Consider the following 20,592-nt stretch of genomic DNA (forward strand, 5'->3'; position numbering starts at 1 on the left):
GGCCCAGGCCAGGCCCCGCCACCTTCCCGATGGGCCCAGGCACAGGCCCCATTACCTTCCCGAAGGGCCCAGGCAGAGGTGGCCCTCGCGTCTCACGGCTCATTCCCCCCTCAGAGTGAAGAAGAGGAACACCTTCCTCCTGTCCATGCGGTTCATGGACCCCGAGCTGGAAACACGCTACTCGGTGGAGAAGGAGAAGCAGAGCGGGGCCGCCTTCAGCTGCTCCTGCGTCGTGCTGCTCTGCACGGCGCTGGTGGAGATAGTCATCGACCCCTGGTGAGGGGCCTGCGGGAGCCCGAGGCCGGGGAGGGGGAAGGCGATGAGCTTCCTGGCCAGAGGTGTATGTGGGGACTGGTGTAGGGCTGCAGCACTCCTGTTCCTTGTCCCCGTCGGAACAGCCCCACTGACCTCAGGCCAGGGAAAGTGGGGGCTGGCACTAGCATCAAAATGGGGGTCAGATCAGAGCTCAGAAGGCTGAGGGACAGAGGGTCTAGGGGTTGGAGACCCGGCCTAGCTGGGCCTAAGTGGTTCTGGGATAAGGAGACAGAGGCTGGGGACACTCCGCAACTGCAGTCACCAAAGCCAACCTGGTTCCTCTTCTTGGCTCATCTCTAAACGAAGATTTAGGCTCAGGGTCCAGACGGGTTGCTCTAACACAGCAGCTAGTCCTCTGGGGGCTAGCTGGGTGTTCTGGAGTCCTTGCCTTCACTGCCCAACGGAGGACAAGCCCCTCCCTCCCTGCTTGGGCCAGTCAGCAGCTCATCCTGCTCAGGGATGATTTCCCAGCAGAGGGAGCCAGGTGGAGCCCAAAAGAGCCTGGGACTCAGTCACATGGGCCTGGTCCCGCACACACTTTACTCGTTGTTGTGACCGCAGGCCTGTCACCGAGGGCTCCTGAAGCATCAGCTTGTAAAGTCAGAGCTGACAAGGAGGGTAATCTGAGGATGACAGTACCGGCTCCGGCTCACTCAGGGTGGTTGTGAGGCCCAAATTCACTCTTTCGTTCACAAGTATTGACTGTCTACTTCGTGCCTGGGGCTGAGGTCTAGGGATGTAGCAGTGAAGGTAACAAAAAAATCTCTGCTCCAGAGGGACTTCCATTTTAGAAGGGGAAGATGATCGTGAACAATTAATCAGAATATATTATATATATGCAGACAGAGTAAGTGCTATAGATACAAGTGAGGAGGGGAGAGACGGATGCTGGTGGTGAGCTGGATTTTGGCGTGTGTGTATTTGTATAGGATGCTCAGAGCAGGCCTCGCTGACAGGGTGAGAGGAGACCAGGAATCGGGTGCAACCAAGAATCAGGCAGTGGATTAGCAACACCATAGCTACGTGGCAGCATGCTCACTCCTAAGAATCCCTTCTCAGGTGTTACTGGGCTCTGCCCTGGGGGCGTCTGCCAGTCTGCCTTCTCTGGGAAATGTCCTGGCCCAACAGTGACAGCTGTGGAGGGCGGTCCAGTCCCAGGCCCCGCACTCAGCTGGCAGGCCCTGGCGTCCCATGGAACTTTCAGGTGCAGGCTGGTGCCTTACTTGTAGGGCTTGCCTTCTGCCTCCTATCCCTCACTCTCACCCTCCCTCGCTACTCCCTCCGGTCCCTCCTCATTGCCTTCTCTCTGTGACAGGCTGATGACCAACTATGTGACCTTTGTGGTTGGGGAGCTTCTGCTCCTGGTCCTGACGGTCTGCTCGCTGGCGGCCATCTTTCCCCGGGTAAGCAGCACTCTCCTTTCGGCTCAGAAGCCCTGGGAAGGGAGTGTCACTCCCCGTGGAAGTGTTGGTGGAGTTACGCATCCTATCAAATCCTTACAGATTATAGATCTTTTAGAATGGTGCAGGGTTATCCACTCATTCAGACTCCAGGGAGTCATTCATTGACAGCCTGACAGTGCTGAGCACCCTCTGGGGGCTGGGCCCTGACGCTGGAGCACGTATGAGTGTGCGAGCCGGAGCCTAGAGAAACGAGAGCCGGTGTCGAACGGCAGTGGAGGCCCCACTGGGAGGTGGGCTGGCCCTGGCTGTGGAGGACCTCGACACCCAGACAGAAGGATTAAGACTGACTTCTCTGAGCACCGAGGGGCCATTTTAGAATTAACAAAACCAAAGTCGTGTTTTAGGAAAAGTAATCTGGCAGGTGGCTTGCCAGGTAACAGGAGACTTTAGGTATGCCGACCCGGGAAAGACAGACTAGCCAGGCACAGATGGCTGGCCCTGACCAGTCTCCCGTCTTGGCCTTGTCACTTGGGAGATAAGAAACGGGCTCCTGCTGGCTAGTGCTGCCTGTGGCCTCCTGGTCTGGTCTGAGGAAACAGCTCTGCTCTCTGGGAGCTGTGACATCTCCCGAGTATGTAACGGGAGGGATAGAGCGCCAGGATTCCTGCGCTACCTTCTCCGCCCAGCCACGCTGTCAGCTTTGGCTGACTCGCACGTACAGCCCTACGTTTTAGGTTCGTGGGAAGGATGAGAGCACCCGAGTCGTTAGCAGTTGTCTCAAGGCTCATGGCCCTTGAAACTCCATTCCTTCTAGGCCTTTCCTAAGAAGCTTGTGGCCTTCTCGACGTGGATTGACCGGACACGCTGGGCCAGGAACACCTGGGCCATGTTAGCCATCTTCATTCTGGTCATGGCAAATGTCGTGGACATGGTGAGTTCCCGCTGTCCTTGTGCAGGGACACTCCCGTCAGTGGGAAAAGGCTTCCATACTGGCCAGCTTGTCAGACCACTCCTCCAACACGAGACAGGTCTGGAGTGGCATTAGGTTCCTAATGAAATCCTGGCAAAACAGAAGGGTCTTCTCCCCAGGAAAACTCCCAAGACTTGTTCCCAGCTCCTTGTTCTCCAAGTTCAAGAACCAACACCATGCACCAGATCCCACCACGTGCTAGGTGCTTTATATATATTAACTCAATCTTTTTTTCCTTTTCAACCACAATTTACATTCATCACTTAATCTTGATAACAATCCCGGGAGGTCAGTATTTTTAGCTGTAGTTCCATAGAGGAGCTAAAGCTCCAAAAGGTTAATTCACTTCTTTGAAGTCACTCAGCCAATAAGTGACAGAGTCAAGAACTGAAGGTCTGAATCTCAACCCCGTTTTCCTCCAAAAAGGATAGATTCTTTATGGACATACTTTCTACTGACTACATCTGCCCAGCAGTGGGACCATTGACCAAATCCAAAATGGGGAGCGTTGGAGCAGAGTGGCTGCCATCCATGTAGTTGCGAGGTGTGCGTGATGGGCTGGCCCCACATTCCCTCTTTAAGGGTGATGTGAGCAGAGCGCTACTAGGTTTGAAACCTGAAGACTGGTCTCCCAGCTCCGGCTTTCCCACTTGCTAATTGTGCTAGTTTGGGCGAGTCCAGCCTGAGTCTCTCCTCAATGGTGGCAATTCTAAAAACACTCGGGGAGATTTTGTGAACAGCCAAAGGGATGACGGTGAAGCTCTTAGTAGGAGTTACATCTGTATTATTCCGTGGTAAATTTCCCACCCTTCTCGGTGTTCCTGAGGGAGCTGGGAAGTGGCAGCTGAGCAGCATTGCCACAGCAGCCTTCTCTGACGATGTCTGCTCTTCCCTTGACCGTGTTCTTCCCGGGGCCTGGCCTCCAGCTGAGCTGCCTGCAGTACTACAGGGGACCCAACAATGGCACCTCGGGGATGGCGACGGAGGATGGCTGCATGGAGAACCCCAAGTATTACAACTACGTGGCCGTGCTGTCCCTCGTCGCCACCATCATGCTGGTGCAGGTCAGCCACATGGTGAAGCTCACCCTCATGCTGCTCATCACCGGCGCCGTGGCAGTCATCAACCTCTGTGCCTGGAGCCCCATCTTCGATGAGTACGACCGCAGGCGTTTCCAGGAACCGGGGTAAGATGGCACTTGTTTAGGAATCTGGAATTTCTTCTTCCAACTCCTCAGTCCCCACTGCAAAGTCATGGCCCTGCGTGGAGGTGGCCTCCTGCCTCGGGAATCAGGGTTCGTGCCTCTGAACAGCTGTGAACCTGGGGCAGACCTCCCCGTTCCTGAGGGGAGGGTCTGGGCTGCCTCAGGGTCTGCCCGGGCACCAGCCTCTGGTACCCAGACGGGACCTGAGTGTGCCACTATCTGTCCAACAGCTTTCCCCTGGTCGCCTTAGAGAAGATGCAGATCCTCTCCACGCCCGGGCTCAATGGCACTGGCAGGTAAGGTGACTGCTTTCCTCCTGGTCCAAGTTTTTGGCTCCTTTCTCTAGGGCAGTGGTCGGCAAATTCATTAGTCAACAGAGCCAAATAGCAACAGTACGACGATTGAAATTTCTTTTGAGAGCCAAATTTTTTAAACTTCTTCTAACGCCACTTCTTCAAAAACAGACTCACCCAAGCCATGGGATTTTGTGGAAGAGCCACACTTAGGGGCCAAAGAGCCGCATGTGGCTCACGAGCCGCAGTTTGCCGACGGCTCTAGGGAACACTGTGGCCAGAGCCTTATGATCTCTGCCTTGTAAAGGCACAGGCCCTGGGATGCTTGAGGAGAGAAGCTAGTGTGTATTTCTGTAGAGGGGCTGGGCAGAGGAGAATGGCTTTAGTGTGGGCCTGGTCATCCCCAGTCAGAGGACAGCTTTGAGAGCAGCAGCAGTACGGTGTAGAGAAGGGATGAGGGGGAGAGAAGTGAAATGGATGGGGCTGCATGTGACTGGCAGGCAGTACAGAGAGCAGAAAAACGAGGGAAAAAGAACACTGCCTTCGACCTAGAAGTCCTGGATTCTTAACCTGTCACAGTAATTCTCTGTGGTGCGGCAGGCAGCCCAGTTTTCCGAGTCTCAGTTTAATAGTGGACAGGAAGCTCTCCAAGGTCTCTTCTGGCTCTCGAGTTTTAGAATGTTGTGATTCAGTGGCTTGACTACAATCAGGTAAATTTAACAAAAGATTAGAAGATGAGGAGAACTCTTAAATAGTCCTTCACACAAGAAGAAATCTAAATGGCCACTGATAAATGTAAGGCATTTAAGTAATCAGGAAATCCAAGTTAAGACCATAACAAAAGACAGTTACACACTTACCAGTTTAGCAAGAATTAAGAAGTCTGATAATACCAAGTACAATGGTAACTCAGATTACAGCAATTCCACTGCTATCCACATTCCTTAGAGAAATCCATGTACATACCGGTATGTATGTGTACAAGGATGTGTACAAGAATTAATAGCCACAAACATTCAAAACATGAAAATGATCCAAATTACACAGTGAGTGATACATAAGTTGTGGTATATTCATGCAACAGAATACTAAACAGTAATGAAAATAATGAACTTATATAGCTCCACTCAAAAATATATAGTTCTAAAAAAGGATGGCAAAATTGTGCCTTAATTCCATCGCTGTGATGGTAGTCTCTCCTTTTTCCAAGTTCCTCATGCTTTCAGTTACTTCCGGGACCAACCAGATGATGCGGTATTTATTAACACCTGGGAGCAGCCCTGATGTGAATTCCAGGTGCAGCCAGGAGGCGCCAGGATTGGTTGGCTCTTAGTGACTTAAAGCTTTTTTAAAGTGATTTACTGCTGTCCAATGGTAGGCAGTAAATGTGAAGATGCTAAAGGAGCTAGGAATTTCTGGGACCCAGGAAAGAGTGAATAAAACACCTCTTAGGAGAGCAGCCTGGGTGCTTTCAGTTGGATTACTCTGCCCTGCAGGCTGCCCTTGGTGCCTTCCAAGTACACGATGACAGTGATGATCTTCGTCATGATGCTGAGCTTCTACTACTTCTCCCGCCACGTGAGTGCCCGCACACGCTCCGTCCTGTTTGCTCACAACCCATCAGGGCCTGAGTAATAGGATCTGAAAGCACAACCTCCTAAGGAAAGCTAGTTCCCTTTGCCCAATATGTCATGTGATCCTGTCAAGCCACCACCTTGTCCTTTTTCTGGTTTCTTCCTTAGTGATACAAGCAAACAGTTCTTCTTCTGACCCACTCTAGGCTGAAGGAAGCATGGGGCGGGACATCAAAGCTTGGGTAAAACCTCTATTCCCTAAGCCAGGAGCTCATGGATCTTCACTCACCCAGGCTCTGGGGACGTTAACACACTGACCGTGCGAGAAAGGGAAAGGACAGATGAAGTTTTCTGTTTGGTTAAAGGGGGAAAAGAGCGGGCGGGAAAGAAGCCATGTAAGGTACTTACTGCTCCGTTAGCTCAAGTACCACCCAGTGGTTGGCCAGGGGAAGTACAGCCTTCCTAAGCCACTTGTAGGCAGGCCGGGAATGGGACTCCTCCCAGCACTAGGAGATCCCGTCGCTAGTTAGGTCCCTGGAGGCTCCACATGTCCGGAGGCCTTTGACCTCTGCTATAACCGGAGGCTGGATCCTCGCTGCAGCTGTTGGGGTCTTTTCTTTCCCTTGCCATGTAGCCATCTTCCTCCCAGTTTTCACCTCCCATCAAATGGCAGGTTTAGAGCGAACACACCGTGCATGTGTCTGCAGGTGGAAAAACTCGCAAGGACGCTGTTCTTGTGGAAGATCGAGGTCCACGATCAGAAGGAACGTGTCTACGAGATGCGACGCTGGAACGAGGCCCTGGTCACCAACATGTTGCCCGATCATGTGGCCCGCCATTTCCTGGGGTCCAAGAAGAGAGATGAGGTGAGGGGTGACCTTGTGCTATGGCCTGGAGGCTGTATTTCTGGCTTTCTGCTAGGGAGCACGTTGGAACCCAGGCCTGCTGCACACACAGCTTCTGGGGGGACACACACCTGCTTGAGGCCCATTTCAGAAGACAAAATTTTGGCTAGAGCCTGTTTCTGCCAGCCATGATCTCAAGTAGAATGCTGCTTCTACCTCACTTCCCAACTCCCTTCCTCTCAGCGAGGGCTGTTACAGGGACTAGAGAAGCTATTTTTTAATTTAGTTGTGATGAGAGCTTTCTAATAATCCCGAGTTGGGATAATCTGGGAGATAAGTGTCCAGGTGCACCTATCGTGGATGTGGAAGATAACATTTCTGTAGCATAATATTTAATCAGTCTTTGAGCTCTTCGGTCCTGCCTCTTTTTAGGAGCTGTATAGCCAGTCTTATGATGAGATTGGAGTCATGTTTGCCTCCCTACCCAACTTTGCTGACTTCTACACAGAGGAGAGCATCAATAATGGTGGCATTGAGTGTCTGCGCTTCCTCAATGAGATCATCTCAGACTTTGACTCTGTGAGTGTCCATCTTGCCCCCCTCCTGCTACAAAGTCAGCTTGCTTCAAACTGTATCTCAGGACAGGCTGCAGAAGTCCAAGAGAAACTGGAGTTACTCTTGCTCAGGGGAGGGAACGCCTAGGCATTAGGGGTGAAATAATTAAATATTTGACCAAATATAGCAGGCTAATTTTTAAGTTGATTAGGTTCCCCATCCTGCTCTATCTGGCTACATTTCCTATGTATGGCTTCCATAGCTGTCTGGAGGGTCGGGTCTGAGGGGGTGAGATGGGAGACTAGGGAATCACCTACAACTTCACAGGATAAAGACCGGCCAAAACAGAATCCTAAAGTTCCTCTGATTCCTCCTACCTTCAAGTTCAGTTTCTTTAAACATTTATCAGGTAACTTATACATTAAGAGGAATGTTCAGCTACCCTAGGAGACTGGCAATTTTATCCCAATGTTAAGGTTGTAGAAACTGAGACTCAGGAAATCAGGAAGTTTGCCTAGTATCACACGGCAGATAAGTGGCAGAATAAAGCTTTTCTAGAAAAGCATCTTTGGATGTTTTGTGGGGGTAATTGTAAACAGGCAAAGCTGTCATTTAGTTGGCTCATTGATCCCAGTTGACTGCTGACAGTTTTCTCTTCCTTAATTGTCTTAGCTTCTAGACAATCCCAAATTCCGAGTCATCACCAAGATCAAAACCATTGGCAGTACCTATATGGCAGCTTCCGGAGTCACCCCAGATGTCAACACCAATGGCTTTACCAGCTCCAGCAAGGTACCTACCCACCTCAGTGGCTAGAGAGGCGACAGGGCTCTGCCTCCTGAGGTCGAGGCAGCCCACACTTAGCACGTGGGAAACCAGGAGCTAGAGCAACAAGCACTGCTGTACAAAGGCACTTTGCACTAGTACAGACACACACCACCAGGACCCAGCTGATTTAAAACTGGGTTTCCTGCCGAAACCGGTTTGGCTCAGTGGTAGAGCGTCGGTCTGCGGACTGAAAGGTCCTGGGTTTGATTCCGGTCAAGGGCATGTACCTTGGTTGTGGGCACATCCCCAGTAGGGGGTGTGCAAGGGGCAGCTGATCAATGATTCTCTCTCATCGATGTTTCTAACTCTCTATTCCTCTCTCTTCCTCTCTGTAAAAAATCAATAAAATATATTTAAAAAACACCTGGGTTTCCTGAGAAAGTGTAGTGAACAGATATAACAGCACACACACACAGCAGTCCACTACTATTCCACGGCCGAGGTGAGGCATACGATGCTTTGTGGAACTGTGGCTGTGCTCCCTTCTAAGTGCTGGGCGACAGAACCATCTACAAAATTACGGAACCATGAAAACACTCACATCAGGGAATGGTTTTGTTAAGTTAAATCAGACCTGTGAAGCCAGCTTGATTTAGGTACCAGAGGTGAGAAAACAAGCTGTTGGGTCCCTTGTCTCAACGGCTGTTCTTAAAACATCACAGCTGACATCCCCTTCTCAGCCTGGCTATGCATATGAGGTTAAAGAAACACGCCTAACCCTCAAGTGCTTATAATCTAGTTGAGGAATCAAAACAAGGACAGCTATCCCAAGTTTAAGACCAGGTTCGCACAAGGTGAAGAGCCACGACTCTTAAGCAGGTACACAGCAGACAGGAGGCAGATGGGCTGGGTATGACTTGTGTGTGTGTGTGTGTGTGTGTGTGTCCCCCCCCCCCCCCCACTGCCCAGTCTCTGTCACAGTGACAGGGTGCTAAAGAGGGTCCTGACTCCTTTGTGGGAAAAGGTGGAGAATAGGCCTTGAACTACCAGGTGGAGGGACTACCTCCAGAATGTTAAGGGGGGAAGCGGGGGAGTAGGCCCCTGCTGGTATGGGCCCAGAGTGGCTCCTGATGCTTTCACTCTGCTCCCTGGCACAGGAGGAGAAGTCAGACAAGGAGCGCTGGCAGCACCTGGCCGACCTGGCTGACTTTGCTCTAGCCATGAAGGACACGCTCACAAACATCAACAACCAGTCCTTCAACAACTTCATGCTGCGCATAGGTAAGGCTCGAGGCGCCCCTCTGACACGGGGGTAGGGGTGGGGTGGTGGGGAGGGGGGCTGGCGATCACTAGGAAGGATGAGAGGTGTAGAAAGATCTGACGCATTTAGATGGGGTAGGGTCCCATACTCAGAGCTGAAAGGACCTTTAATCCAAGCTCTTCTAGATGACCAGGCGGAAACCTGACCGATAGCCAGCCATCCTGTCCCACAGTGTTTACAATAATGGTTTTCTTCTCAACCTGGCTATGCATATTGAGGGGTTTGTTCACTTCATTCCAGTCTGTTAATTAGTCCCGTTACCCCGGAGACAATTGGGGGCTCACTCCTGATGAAATCACAGGAGACTTAAAGTGCGGTCTGTGTTTGAGAGAAACTGGCAACTTCCAGTACTGTTAATTAGCATATTGGGGGCAGCTGACAGTTTGCCAAGTACCTGGTGAAGCAGGATAAATAGAAATAGCTTTGTGGTAGAGGTCAGGTGGTGAATTCTGTGAGAGAACTTGGTAGCTTCTGAGAGGTGTGGCTGTGCTGAACTTTATGCCTCTATCCTAGGCATGAACAAAGGAGGGGTCCTGGCCGGGGTCATTGGAGCCCGGAAACCACACTACGACATCTGGGGCAATACGGTCAATGTCGCCAGCAGGATGGAGTCCACAGGGGTCATGGGTAACATTCAGGTCTGTCCAGCAGCAGAGCTGAGCACGTGCTCAGATGCAGGGAATAGTGTGTTTACTGTCTCCTCATTGGCCCAGACCATTACATCGGAGGTGCTGGGAGAGCAAGGGAAGCGTGGGAAAAGATGCCTCCAGGGCTAGCTGTAGCAAAGGGGAGAAAAGACACTGACTGACCCTATTTGCAAAACTTAGGATAAGTTCTGGGTAATGGTATCCTGATCTGTGTCACTTGGGCCCGGCAAGGAAGTTCCACAAGAGGGGCAAAGGGAACCAGGCAGAGTGTGAGAGTTCCCAAACAGGCGTCTGAGGGGGGGACCCCAGGGAAGCGCGCCCTGCGTTCTGGTGCGTGGGGTAAGGGGAGTGGCTGGGACCTGGGGGTCACAGGGAGACTCATCTGGGCGCCTCGGCGCGGCTCACTGTGCTGTGCTGTGTCTTCCTCCGCAGGTGGTAGAAGAAACGCAGGCCATCCTTCGCGAGTACGGCTTCCGCTTTGTGAGGCGCGGGCCCGTCTTTGTGAAAGGGAAGGGGGAGCTGCTCACCTTTTTCTTGAAGGGGCGCGACAAGCCAGCCGCCTTCCCGAACGGCGCCTCCGTGACCCTGCCCCACCAGGTAGTGGACAACTCCTGAGTGGCTTCTAGCCCTAGGGAGGACGTATTTTTTGGAATCAAAGACCTTGGGAAAGGACAAATAACTAAGTCCCAACAGTCCCAAACTGCTGAAGTGCACACTCACATAGACTTTAGATTTAAAAATCTCCTCAAGCCTTCATTTCGTGAGCTCTGAGGGTGGCCATACTATTTATTCCTCAGTGTGCCTGTAGCTTCCCCAGAGTAAGGGTCTTACACATAGTACTGGGCCAGCCCCTTCCCCACAGAGGCCGTGGCCTCTGGGAGCAGGATGGAGGGGGCGGGAGCTCAGCTGGAGGGGAGGAGATGGCAGGGCCACTTCGCTGGTGAACGTCTGCTCCCAGCCGTGACTCGGAAGCGAGCTTTTCTTTCTGAAGGAGCACAAGCTGGACACCTGTCTCTGTATGGACTGAGCTAGGTCAAAGGGCCCTGTCCTGATAATCTTGAAAGGTTCTTCTGGAACCCTGTCACCTTAGTCTTGGAAGCAGAAAGTGCAATATTTCCTTTTACCTGGTGGGAGGGAATTTATTTCTGAGAGAAAAAAAATATATCAACAGATCTACATTTATATTTTTAACTTTCTGTTAAAAAACTTTCCGATATTGCCTTGCCTTTTGAGCTCTTGCTACAGTCGCCTTTGCTACTGCTTTAAAAGAGAATTTACAGGTATTGATAAAGAACAAGACTTTTATTAAAAGCTTTCTTCAACTTGAATGTGATCCTTGTGAAAACCTGTTAATACCTCTCCTCGGAGAAGTGCTTTTTGCTAACTCGCCACCTTCCTGGGAGGCACAGAGCTTGAACTAAGACATCCCTTACTTTTTAGTGCTTTCTTCTAAATGGTGGTCCTGACTGACTGATCACTGTGTGCTCCTCCCAGGGTTAGCTGGAGCTCCCACACCTAAGGTTACGTCCTGGCCTCCAGGTCTAGGAAGTGACCTTTTAGAGTGCGTGGGGCTTGGGTAGGAATGACTCCTATTTGTGACAGGCCAAAGCCTGGCAGGACTTGAAATGGCAGAATCTGCCAGCTAGACACATCTGTAAACTGGCCCTGCAAATACTCCCCTAAACCAAAGAAAGTGCCAGCAGACCCAAGGCCCTGGTTGTCAGACCAGAAGATGGAAGGTCTGCTTCCCCTGATGAGCAGACTTCTGACTACGCTTTCTACTGAGATGTTTTAGGAAACAAAGTAAGACATAGAACTCTCACACCACCTTCTTCAAAAGCAGTGGTCTAGAGCAGTGTTTCACAAAGTGTGGTACGCGTACCCCCAGGGGTACGGGAAGAGTTTGGTGGGGGTACGCGTTGCACCGGAGTTTGGTGGGGATATGCACTGCACCGTGCTTAACTGTGCCTAATTCTACGTTCTCATGAGTACGAGGGGTACTCACGAAAATTATAGAAGGGGTACACATATGTCAAAAGTTTGGGAAACACTGGTCTAGAGTATGCTGGTCCAAACCAAAGACTAAACACATGTCCTTTCTTAACTATATGATTCATCTCATATGAACCATACGTTCTAAAAACTTTTTCAAATGTCTCAATTAGGAAAATGAGATGGCATTAAAACTTTTGTAAAAGTTAGAAATACTCTTTAGTTGAATAGTACATCCCCCCCTTTCACAAAATGCTTTCTATTGCACAGAACCCAGTCTGAGCATTTAACAACTGACCAGGCAATTGTCCAGAATTGCCAGTCTAAACTCAAACTTGCCCCTTCAGCATCCTGAAGAGGTAGGTATCTGTCTCCATGGTAAGGGGTCTGAGCCTTTCAACAGTTCTCAGTCCCATGAGCTTGCCTGGGACTGTGTACAGTACTTGTTTACTCACCTTTGATGTGTTCTTGATGAAAATATTCTAGTAGACCAGGTTCATATCCAACTTCTCTTCTCTTCTTGCAAATGAAGCAAACACGTGATGCAGGGGCTTTGTACAGAACAAGTTTTCATGGGAAGCTCGCTGCTCTTCCCATGAGGTGGACAACGCATCCATTCCTAAGACAGACAGATTCTATCAATCTCACCAGTGCGTTTGGGAGAATGAGAACCTGGGTCACTAATATTCTGGATGTAGATAACTTAATTTTTTGATCTGGAGCTGAGAGGCTGGCTCTAATTACACAATGCGATTTTGAGATGGGGAACTTAGTCTCTTCTTGGGTGAGAATTTAAAAAATATGGTATAAAACATGTGGCAGCTCCTAAAAACATTTTTTTTTTTTTTTATTACTGCCCATGTTCATTACTATGGTACACTTAACTGAAACAAAGTCACACATACACAAGCACAGAAATCTCAGCCAGTTCTGAAAAAAATCCCATTTACTGAATCGTCTCTAGAGAGCTCAATATAGACTGACTTTTCATGTCCATTTGGCTCTGCACCACTCTGGCCCCATGACTCAATCTCATTAGCTGTCTCTTCAAGAGCAGTCTCCAATGAAAACAAATTATAAGCTGAAAGAACACTGGCTGATTTGGAGGAGCAAATTAGGGGGGAGAATGACGATGATTATGTTTATTACAAAGAAGAAGAAAAATTGGTAGAAACAAATAAAATAGTCTTCATTTTTCTACTTATGGTATATAAACAAAGTATCTCAACTCACGTATTCTGCCTATTATACCCTGTTCCCCTCAACCTGAGTAACCTTGAGCTTATTATGTAATTTCTCCAGTGAGGCACCTGTCCTCTTACCTTGATAAGTAACAGCGACGTCAGTTGGGAGGGTTCTTGTGATGTCCTTATATAGCAGTCTAGCACAAAATGGGAAGGACTGGCCACTTAATTCCGCTTTGTAAGTAAATGATAGCAGGTTGCACAGTGAGTTTCTCTGCAAGGGCCCAGCCAGAAAGGCTGCAAAGTCCTTCTAATGGAGGCGGGGATCAAAACAGACACAAAGTATAGACAATTACAGCTCTAAAAGCAGAGAGTGACTGTGACACTTCCAACACTGACTACCAAAAATAGGGCCCCGTTAATTAGATTTCCGATAAATAAAGGACAGAGACAAGCCTGTAAAAAGGACTAATGACAGAGATTATGGGATAACCAGCCTAGGAAGCCCTGCAGGAGCACTTAGGTAAATGGCCAGAGGCTGGGGGATGCTATTTCTGCCAAGAATATCGTTGATGACATATGTAGAGCTTAGAGCTAAGATGCTTTCTGTCTGCATATACATATCAGTTTATCTAAACGATAACCAGGAGCTTCAATGTCATTCCAAATGCATAGTGGAGGAAATACTAAGTTTACAAGAGTCACTTATTCCCTATTGCGTTCATTCTTGCCTGGGTTTTTTTGTTTGTTTTTTACCCCAACCTCAGGCTCAATAGCAATCCTAAGAAAGTAAGGAAGAGTTCAGGCAAAGATAGATAGTATTCCTCTGATATTTCATAAAACATTATTCTGCCTTGCATCTATACTCCAGATTCAGCAAGGCACTTGGCACATAGTAAGTGCTCTATCAATCCCAGTTCGATTAACAGGATAGCAGCTGTACTCTGCTGCTTTGTGTGGGGAAGAAAAGGTCAAATATAGAAGCTTGAAGATCACCACTGAGGCGTGAACAACTCCTTAACCAGTATTCATGCTTCAACATCATCCAGAGTTTCAACAGGAGAGAAAAGAGTAGAAAATAGTTTGTAAATAAACAATAAAGAAGTATTAGAAGGATAATAGTCAAACTTCTGTTATGAAACATAAAAAAACAAAACTTGACCCTTTTTTGTTTCCTTTAAGCTTATCTTGGGCTCATCAAATGCTATGTGAGAGTCCAGGCAGATACCTGAAGTTGATCTGCTTGATACTTCCTTCCAGAGTAAGCATTTAGGTATTCGCAGAGACTGAACAGGAAGTGCTGAATGTTGGTCTGTAGGTATTTTGCAGCGATCTCCTCTAGGGGAATGAAGACTGGAATCGAATGGTGATGTATCTGAAGTGGCTTCTGTATGACAATATCCACAAAGTAGGAATCCAGCAGGTTCCCCTCAAAAGCAGTGCCGATGGAAACACAGACTCCTCGGCTGGTCAGCTTCCCACTGAGCCCTGAGGCAAACAAGACAAAACACCCCGGCAGATGTCAGGCAAAGTTAGTGTCTTACTCATCTGTTCCAGCCCCGCCTAGCACATACAGCGTGTATTCAAGTGTGTGCTGAATGAGTGACTATCATAGTCTCTTTCCCCTCATTAACTCTCACTTTGAGTTTGAGTTAAAACCACTGGATGGTGAGGGGGAAAAATCCTCAATAGCAATTATTGAGGAAGAGATTTTGAAAATTTCAATTTACCTATTCTCTTTTATTCTGAATGTTAAATAATTTATGATAGTCCCCAGTTCTTCCCACAATCCTCTTGTAACAGATGAGACTAAATCCCCATAATAATGGTGAATCAGAGAATTGAGGGGCTCAAACTATTTGACCAGTGGCATAAAGCAAGTCACAAGTAAAGAAAGCTCTAGTACAGGATCTGGCACAATTTGCACTAAATGAATAGTCTAAATGAATAGCTAAAATGAATAGTCGAAACCAGCTACTAATCAATCTATTGCTCAAAGAGGCCAATATTGTAGGTAAAGATGACTACAAACACTATGCCAGTTTTTTGTGTATATTGAGGGGGCAAAACCAATGCTGACTAAGTCCAGGACTAACAATACAACCAGCAAACTACCTCATTAGAGACCAGACCCAGACTGAAACAGGTTAGAAAAAGGTATACCTGTAAAACGATACGCTTGCAGAATGGATTTCACATTTTCAAGCTTTGTTTCCAAAACTTCTTGCTCACTGACCTCAAATGTTTGGTCAGGTTCTACACTGGCTTCTACCTGAAAGATATGCAGCAAATCAGATGGTGCAAAGGGGCATAACACAAAGTCTCTGCTTGCATCTAACTGGAATAAAGCATGTTTATTACATAATAAATGAAGAAATGCTACAGTGCTCTACCAGTGCTATGAATTCATAGTAGAGGAAGATTCTCCTGGGTCACAGTGCTAGGATCGTGCTGGCCTAAAGAGGATTGTGAGAGGCTAAAGAAAAGGGTGTGAAGAAAGTCTAGTGTGAGCACAGGGTGAGTTGCACAGAGGCAAGGCTGGAAAGTTGGTTTGGATCAGACTGTGCAAGCTTTCAAGTGCCAGGAAAAGAAATACCGACTCTGAGATGTATACTTAGAGCAATGGCCCAATAGTCTCAGTCTCTCCCTCCCTCTGAGAACTATTGTACATAGCAGGCTCCCCTTAAAAGCAGTTCTAAAACTAAGCATACATACGAGCAAATAAACAAAATGGTCTGAAGGCATAAGAGAACGACCAAAATAGCCAGACTGAAGGTTAAAGATAAACGCTCTGGCTTAGCTGGGCTTTCCCTGCAGCCTCCCCTCGGAGCATTTGATTTGTATACAAGGCATATGGGTCAAACAGAAAGCTATAGGCCAGACTGTAGCGGTCCCACTAAGACACACACGAGGCCAAGGTTACCAAAGCAGCCTTTCTATGAGCCAAGGTCCCATCAAAAAGGGAGCCCAATGTTCTGCAGGCAATGCACCCTCCAGGCAAAGATTTAGAAAAGGAAATGAGCATAAAATTAGATCCCTAAATCAACTTCATTAAAACAAAGACTTTCATCATGAAACACCATCAGAGAATGAAAAGGCAAGCTACAAGGTAAGATTTGTAAAACATACCCAACAAAGAATTCATATCCAAAATATGAAAAGAATTCTACAATTTAATGAGGTAGAAAATCCAATAAAAATTTTGCAAAAGCCTTGAAAAACATACTTTACAAAAGAAGACTCTGGAGTGTCCAATACAGGTACTTTAACATCATTTAAAGGCAAATTAATCCACAATGAGATACTATTATATTCCCACCAGAATGTCAAATTTTTAAAACCAACAATATCAACTATAGATAAAGCTGCAAAGCAATGGAAAGCTTATACAATATTGCTGGGAATGTAAAATTGGTGTAATCACTTTTAAAAGCTGTTTGACAGTATTTTACTAATGCTAATATGCATACCCGTGACACCCAGCAATTCTACCAAATCCATACCTAATAGAAAAGTGTATATTTTTAGACCAAAACAACAGACTATTCATAGCAGCATTCTTCATTTAAAGCCTCACTTGAGAATGTATGTGTGTGTTTTGATTTTAGAAGAATGGAGAGGGAGAAAGAGAAACATTGATGCAGGAAACACCCATGGATTGCTTCCAGTACACGCCCCAATTGGAGATCAAACCCAGAACATGATCAAGAACCAAACCTGTAACCTGTAACCAATCCTGGGACCGGATTCTCCAGCCAATTGAGCCACACTGGTCAGGGCAGTGGCATTATTCTTAATAGACCCAATATCCCAAATGTCACTAGCAGTACACAAGTAAATTAATTGTGGAATGTTCATAAGGAGAGATTACTAGACAGCAGTAAAAAAAGGACCACTACATGCAACATGGATGAATCTCACAGACATAATATTCAGCAAAAGAAGCCAGACATGAATTTTATAATTTTAACAATTATATGAAGTTCAAAAACAGATAAAACCAAAGTATGACGACAGAAATCAAAATAGTGGTTACCATGAGGGAAATGACTAGAAGGATACAAGAGGGAGACTTAGGGCACTAATAACATTCTCTGCTTTGATTTGTGTGGTACGGGATGTGTTCACTTTGTAAAAGGTTCTGCAGATTTGTGCACTTTGTTTACTCCTATCTTTTACTTTAATGAAGTGAAGGGAGGGAGAAAGCGAGAGAAGGGAGTAAAGGGGGAAATGGAAGAGAGGTGGGAACGTGAGAAAAAGAAGGCTGACCATATCCATGGTCAAGGAATGGTTAGTGAAGGCTTTGAGCAAGGAAACAGCAGTGTTTTAGGAAAGCATTTTCTTGGCTGTGTAGGATTTACTGGAGGAATACAAATCCTAGAGAAGAGAACCAAATAGCAGACTATTGTGACAATCCCGGCATCCAAATCACGTGAGAAATATTTATAGCAGATGTGGATAATACTTGAGCTATTGCAATGGAATGGAGAAGAAAGAGGAGGAAGCACAAAAATTATGAGAGTTCTTGCTGGCTGGCCCTGGGCTAGATAGGAAACTGAAAAGAAGAAAGAGTCAACGTTTACTGTGAGGCTTCAACGGAAAAATGGCACCATGACATGGTACCAATGACTCAGGTCAGGCTGAGACAAGGCAACAGGTTCATGTTGGAGGGCAGGTTAAAAGATCCTGCGGGCTGAAACCGGTTTGGCTCAGTGGTAGAGCATCAGTCTGCGGACTGAAAGGTCCCAGGTTCGATTCCGGTTAGGGGCATGTACTTTGGTTGCGGGCACATCCCCGGTAGGGGGTGTGCAAGAGGCAGCTGGTCGATGTTTCTAGCTATCTCCCTTCCTCTCTGTAAAAAATCAATAAAATATATTTAAAAAAAAAAAATTCCTGCGGGGCCATCAGTAAGAGCCTGAGAATTGTTAGCTGATACTAATATCAGCTGAGACCTGCAGGCTTGATGAGAGATTAAGGACTGAAATCAGTCCAGTAAGATCAAAGGTAAGTCACAACATACAGATGTGCGAATTCCCTGGCCTTGCTCCTTACACCCGGGGGAAGCCTGCCGACAGTCACCCTCCTACTCACTCTGGCTTGTCGTCGTTGCACTTCCGCCCTGAGTTTGTCTCGCAGACTCCTCAGCTTACGAATCTTACTTCCAAGAGCGCTCTCCGCTCCCTGTGGCTCTTCAAATTTCTTACGGGATTTAGACTCTAGTCTTTCCAAGTGAGCGAGAACACCTGAAGAAAGCAGAGAGAATTTCTCAAGAAGCCAAGGAGTTCTAATTCTGGCAGCAGAAAGCATTTCAGGTTAGAGTAAAAGGTGACCTTTTTGTTTTGTTTTTTCAGACCTTTGTGGCTAGTTAATTGTTAGACATTGCTCCCAGCTTATAAAACAAGAACTGACAACAGAACCAAAGATCAGCAGCCTCAGCCTGAACAGTGATGTACAAGCGAGCAGTCCCTAACGAGGACAATGTCCGAAAAAGAACATTCTCTGAATATAGCTAATCTCAGTTATCAGTGGTGATGATAACCCAGCGGAAAAGAGTCACCAAATTCACTGGCTCTCTCAGAAACTGTTTTTTAAAATGTAGAATTGTTTCTTAATTGTTTTTATGCATGTTTTCCCAAAGTGCTAAAGCATAATTCTTTGAAGCTCTGAAAAATATTGGTACAGGACTATAAAAACACAAACTAAGAGAACTGTCCACAAATATTAGAGAGGAAAACACGCCGAATGCTGGACAGAAACTCAGAGGCAAATTTCAGTTCCCTAGAGCAGTTCTTGGCAAAGTGCGGCTCACGAGCCACATGCAGCTCTTTGGCCTCTTGAGTGTGGCTCTTTCACAGAATACCATGGCCTGGGCAAGTCTATTTTGAAGAAGTGGCATTAGAGGAAGTTTAAAAAATTTGGCTCTCAAAAGAAATTTCAATCGTCGTCCTGTTGATATTTGGCTCTGTTGACTAATGAGTTTGCCAACCACTGCCCTAGAGATTGACTAAGGACCAAGACAAGCGCACATAGCTGTATTGTGCATCCTTGACTGCCCTTCACAGTGTTGCTGTGTGTGTGTGTGTGTGTGTACACATGCAAGCTTCTTCTTCTTTTTTTTTTTTTTTAACAAATGAAAAGTAACATCCCACACCAGTGAACAGATTCTGACTTGCTTTATGGCAGCACTCTAGAACTGAACCTGGAATATCTCTGAGGGACGCCTGTACGGTAAGGGTCGTATTCTCATAATGCTAATAAATCCCAACAAAGCATCTGCTGAACTCTTCCTACGTGTCAACACACTTGTGCTAGGTTATTTACTTGCAAAACATGTAAAGAATTACAACATTTATTGAATATTTCATATATATATATATACTGTGTGTATATATATATATATATATATATATATAAATAAAATGGTATATGTTAAATGCCTTCCGTGAAAAAGACGAAAAGAATTATATAATTCCCACAGCATTACCACAATGCTGTTATTCACCTCCAATTCCCAGATAAAAAACGGAAGCAGAAAAAGGTAAAATAACCTGCCCAAGGCCACAGTATTGACAATGGCAGAGCCAGGACTCAAACCCAGATCTAACCGATGCCAAAGCCACTGCCTGGCACTGCCTCTTCCACAGGAGTAATGCACAAATGGCCCCCCAAAATTCTGGGAAGAGAGAGTCCTCACTGGCTAGAACTGTAGCCCTGAAAAGAGAGAGAGCGTATTATGAATGCAAACTAAGTTGCTTGTCCCTCAAATTGGCAATAAAGCAAGTCCTAACTTTTTGCAGGTGGATGTTTTTGCCTTCAAATTGTAAAAACCACAAAACCTGTGAGGAGCAAGGAGGGGTGTGTGTGCTTGTATTAGTTCCTTTCGCTGTTCTGCTCCCACAGGGCAGGTCGCACCAGATAGAGGAGGAAAGCGCTGTCAACCGGGGCGGGGAAGAGGGGGTGTCATCTTGGGGCAGCAGCAGTAAAAGGACGAAGACAGCCATTAGAGTACCTCCTTTGGGCCCGCCCTCTTGACTTAAAGAATTCGCCAGTTCCATCTGCTCAGGTTTCCAAATCCATAAGCCTTCCCAGGAAGCTGTCCGGCACCGGGAACAAGAACCTAGATTTCCTCGCTGACAAAAGGAAAAATGGCAAGGGAGTCACATCTAGACGGTAGACAAACACCCCAAGTGTCATTACCAGGACTCCCCTTCCCAGAGTCGCCCTTTCCCTCCGGGAGCCAGCAGGCCGTGTCCACATCCAGCTCGCCGGCCCGGAGCGCTCCCGGGGGCACAGGCCCTCCGCTTTGGCGGGTTTGCCTTCCACCGCAAGGAGCTGCAGGAGGCCATTTAGCCACCGTCTGGAAACTCACCGGATCCTATTCCCCCTTACCTCCTCTCCTCCGGCTCACGCAGCCCAGGGACCAGTTCCCGCCATCCTCGCCTTCAAAACACAGCCAATCGGACCCAGCATGCTTTGCGCAGCCGCCGTACAAAAACATGGCCCCGCTCAGGGCCCCTCCCC

At 47.4% G+C, this 20,592-nt stretch overlaps 2 protein-coding genes across 2 annotated transcripts in view; one reads left to right on the forward strand and one right to left on the reverse strand.

Moving 5' to 3' along the window:
* ADCY3 (adenylate cyclase 3) overlaps positions 1-11,223 on the forward strand; it is a 48,477-nt gene extending 37,254 nt beyond the window's left edge. The window contains exons 11-22 of the mRNA XM_036435047.2: positions 115-276; positions 1,631-1,718; positions 2,533-2,649; positions 3,615-3,874; positions 4,123-4,188; positions 5,682-5,763; positions 6,467-6,625; positions 7,037-7,183; positions 7,832-7,951; positions 9,085-9,208; positions 9,762-9,886; positions 10,328-11,223. Of these exons, the coding sequence (XP_036290940.1) occupies positions 115-276; positions 1,631-1,718; positions 2,533-2,649; positions 3,615-3,874; positions 4,123-4,188; positions 5,682-5,763; positions 6,467-6,625; positions 7,037-7,183; positions 7,832-7,951; positions 9,085-9,208; positions 9,762-9,886; positions 10,328-10,510 (1,633 nt within the window). The 3' untranslated portion in view covers positions 10,511-11,223. The remainder of the gene's footprint in view (positions 1-114; positions 277-1,630; positions 1,719-2,532; positions 2,650-3,614; positions 3,875-4,122; positions 4,189-5,681; positions 5,764-6,466; positions 6,626-7,036; positions 7,184-7,831; positions 7,952-9,084; positions 9,209-9,761; positions 9,887-10,327) is intronic.
* CENPO (centromere protein O) lies at positions 6,112-20,556 on the reverse strand. Its single transcript, XM_036435049.2, is given in 8 exon segments — positions 6,112-6,601; positions 12,343-12,506; positions 13,210-13,381; positions 14,300-14,559; positions 15,235-15,343; positions 18,163-18,314; positions 20,461-20,520; positions 20,523-20,556. Coding segments are annotated over 7 exon segments (909 nt in total). The 5' UTR covers positions 20,542-20,556; the 3' UTR covers positions 6,112-6,601; positions 12,343-12,369.
* Positions 20,557-20,592: the final 36 nt, after the last annotated feature.

The sequence above is a fragment of the Pipistrellus kuhlii genome, unplaced genomic scaffold, assembly GCF_014108245.1.
Source record: "Pipistrellus kuhlii isolate mPipKuh1 unplaced genomic scaffold, mPipKuh1.p scaffold_m20_p_13, whole genome shotgun sequence".
NCBI classification, from domain to species: domain Eukaryota; kingdom Metazoa; phylum Chordata; class Mammalia; order Chiroptera; family Vespertilionidae; genus Pipistrellus; species Pipistrellus kuhlii.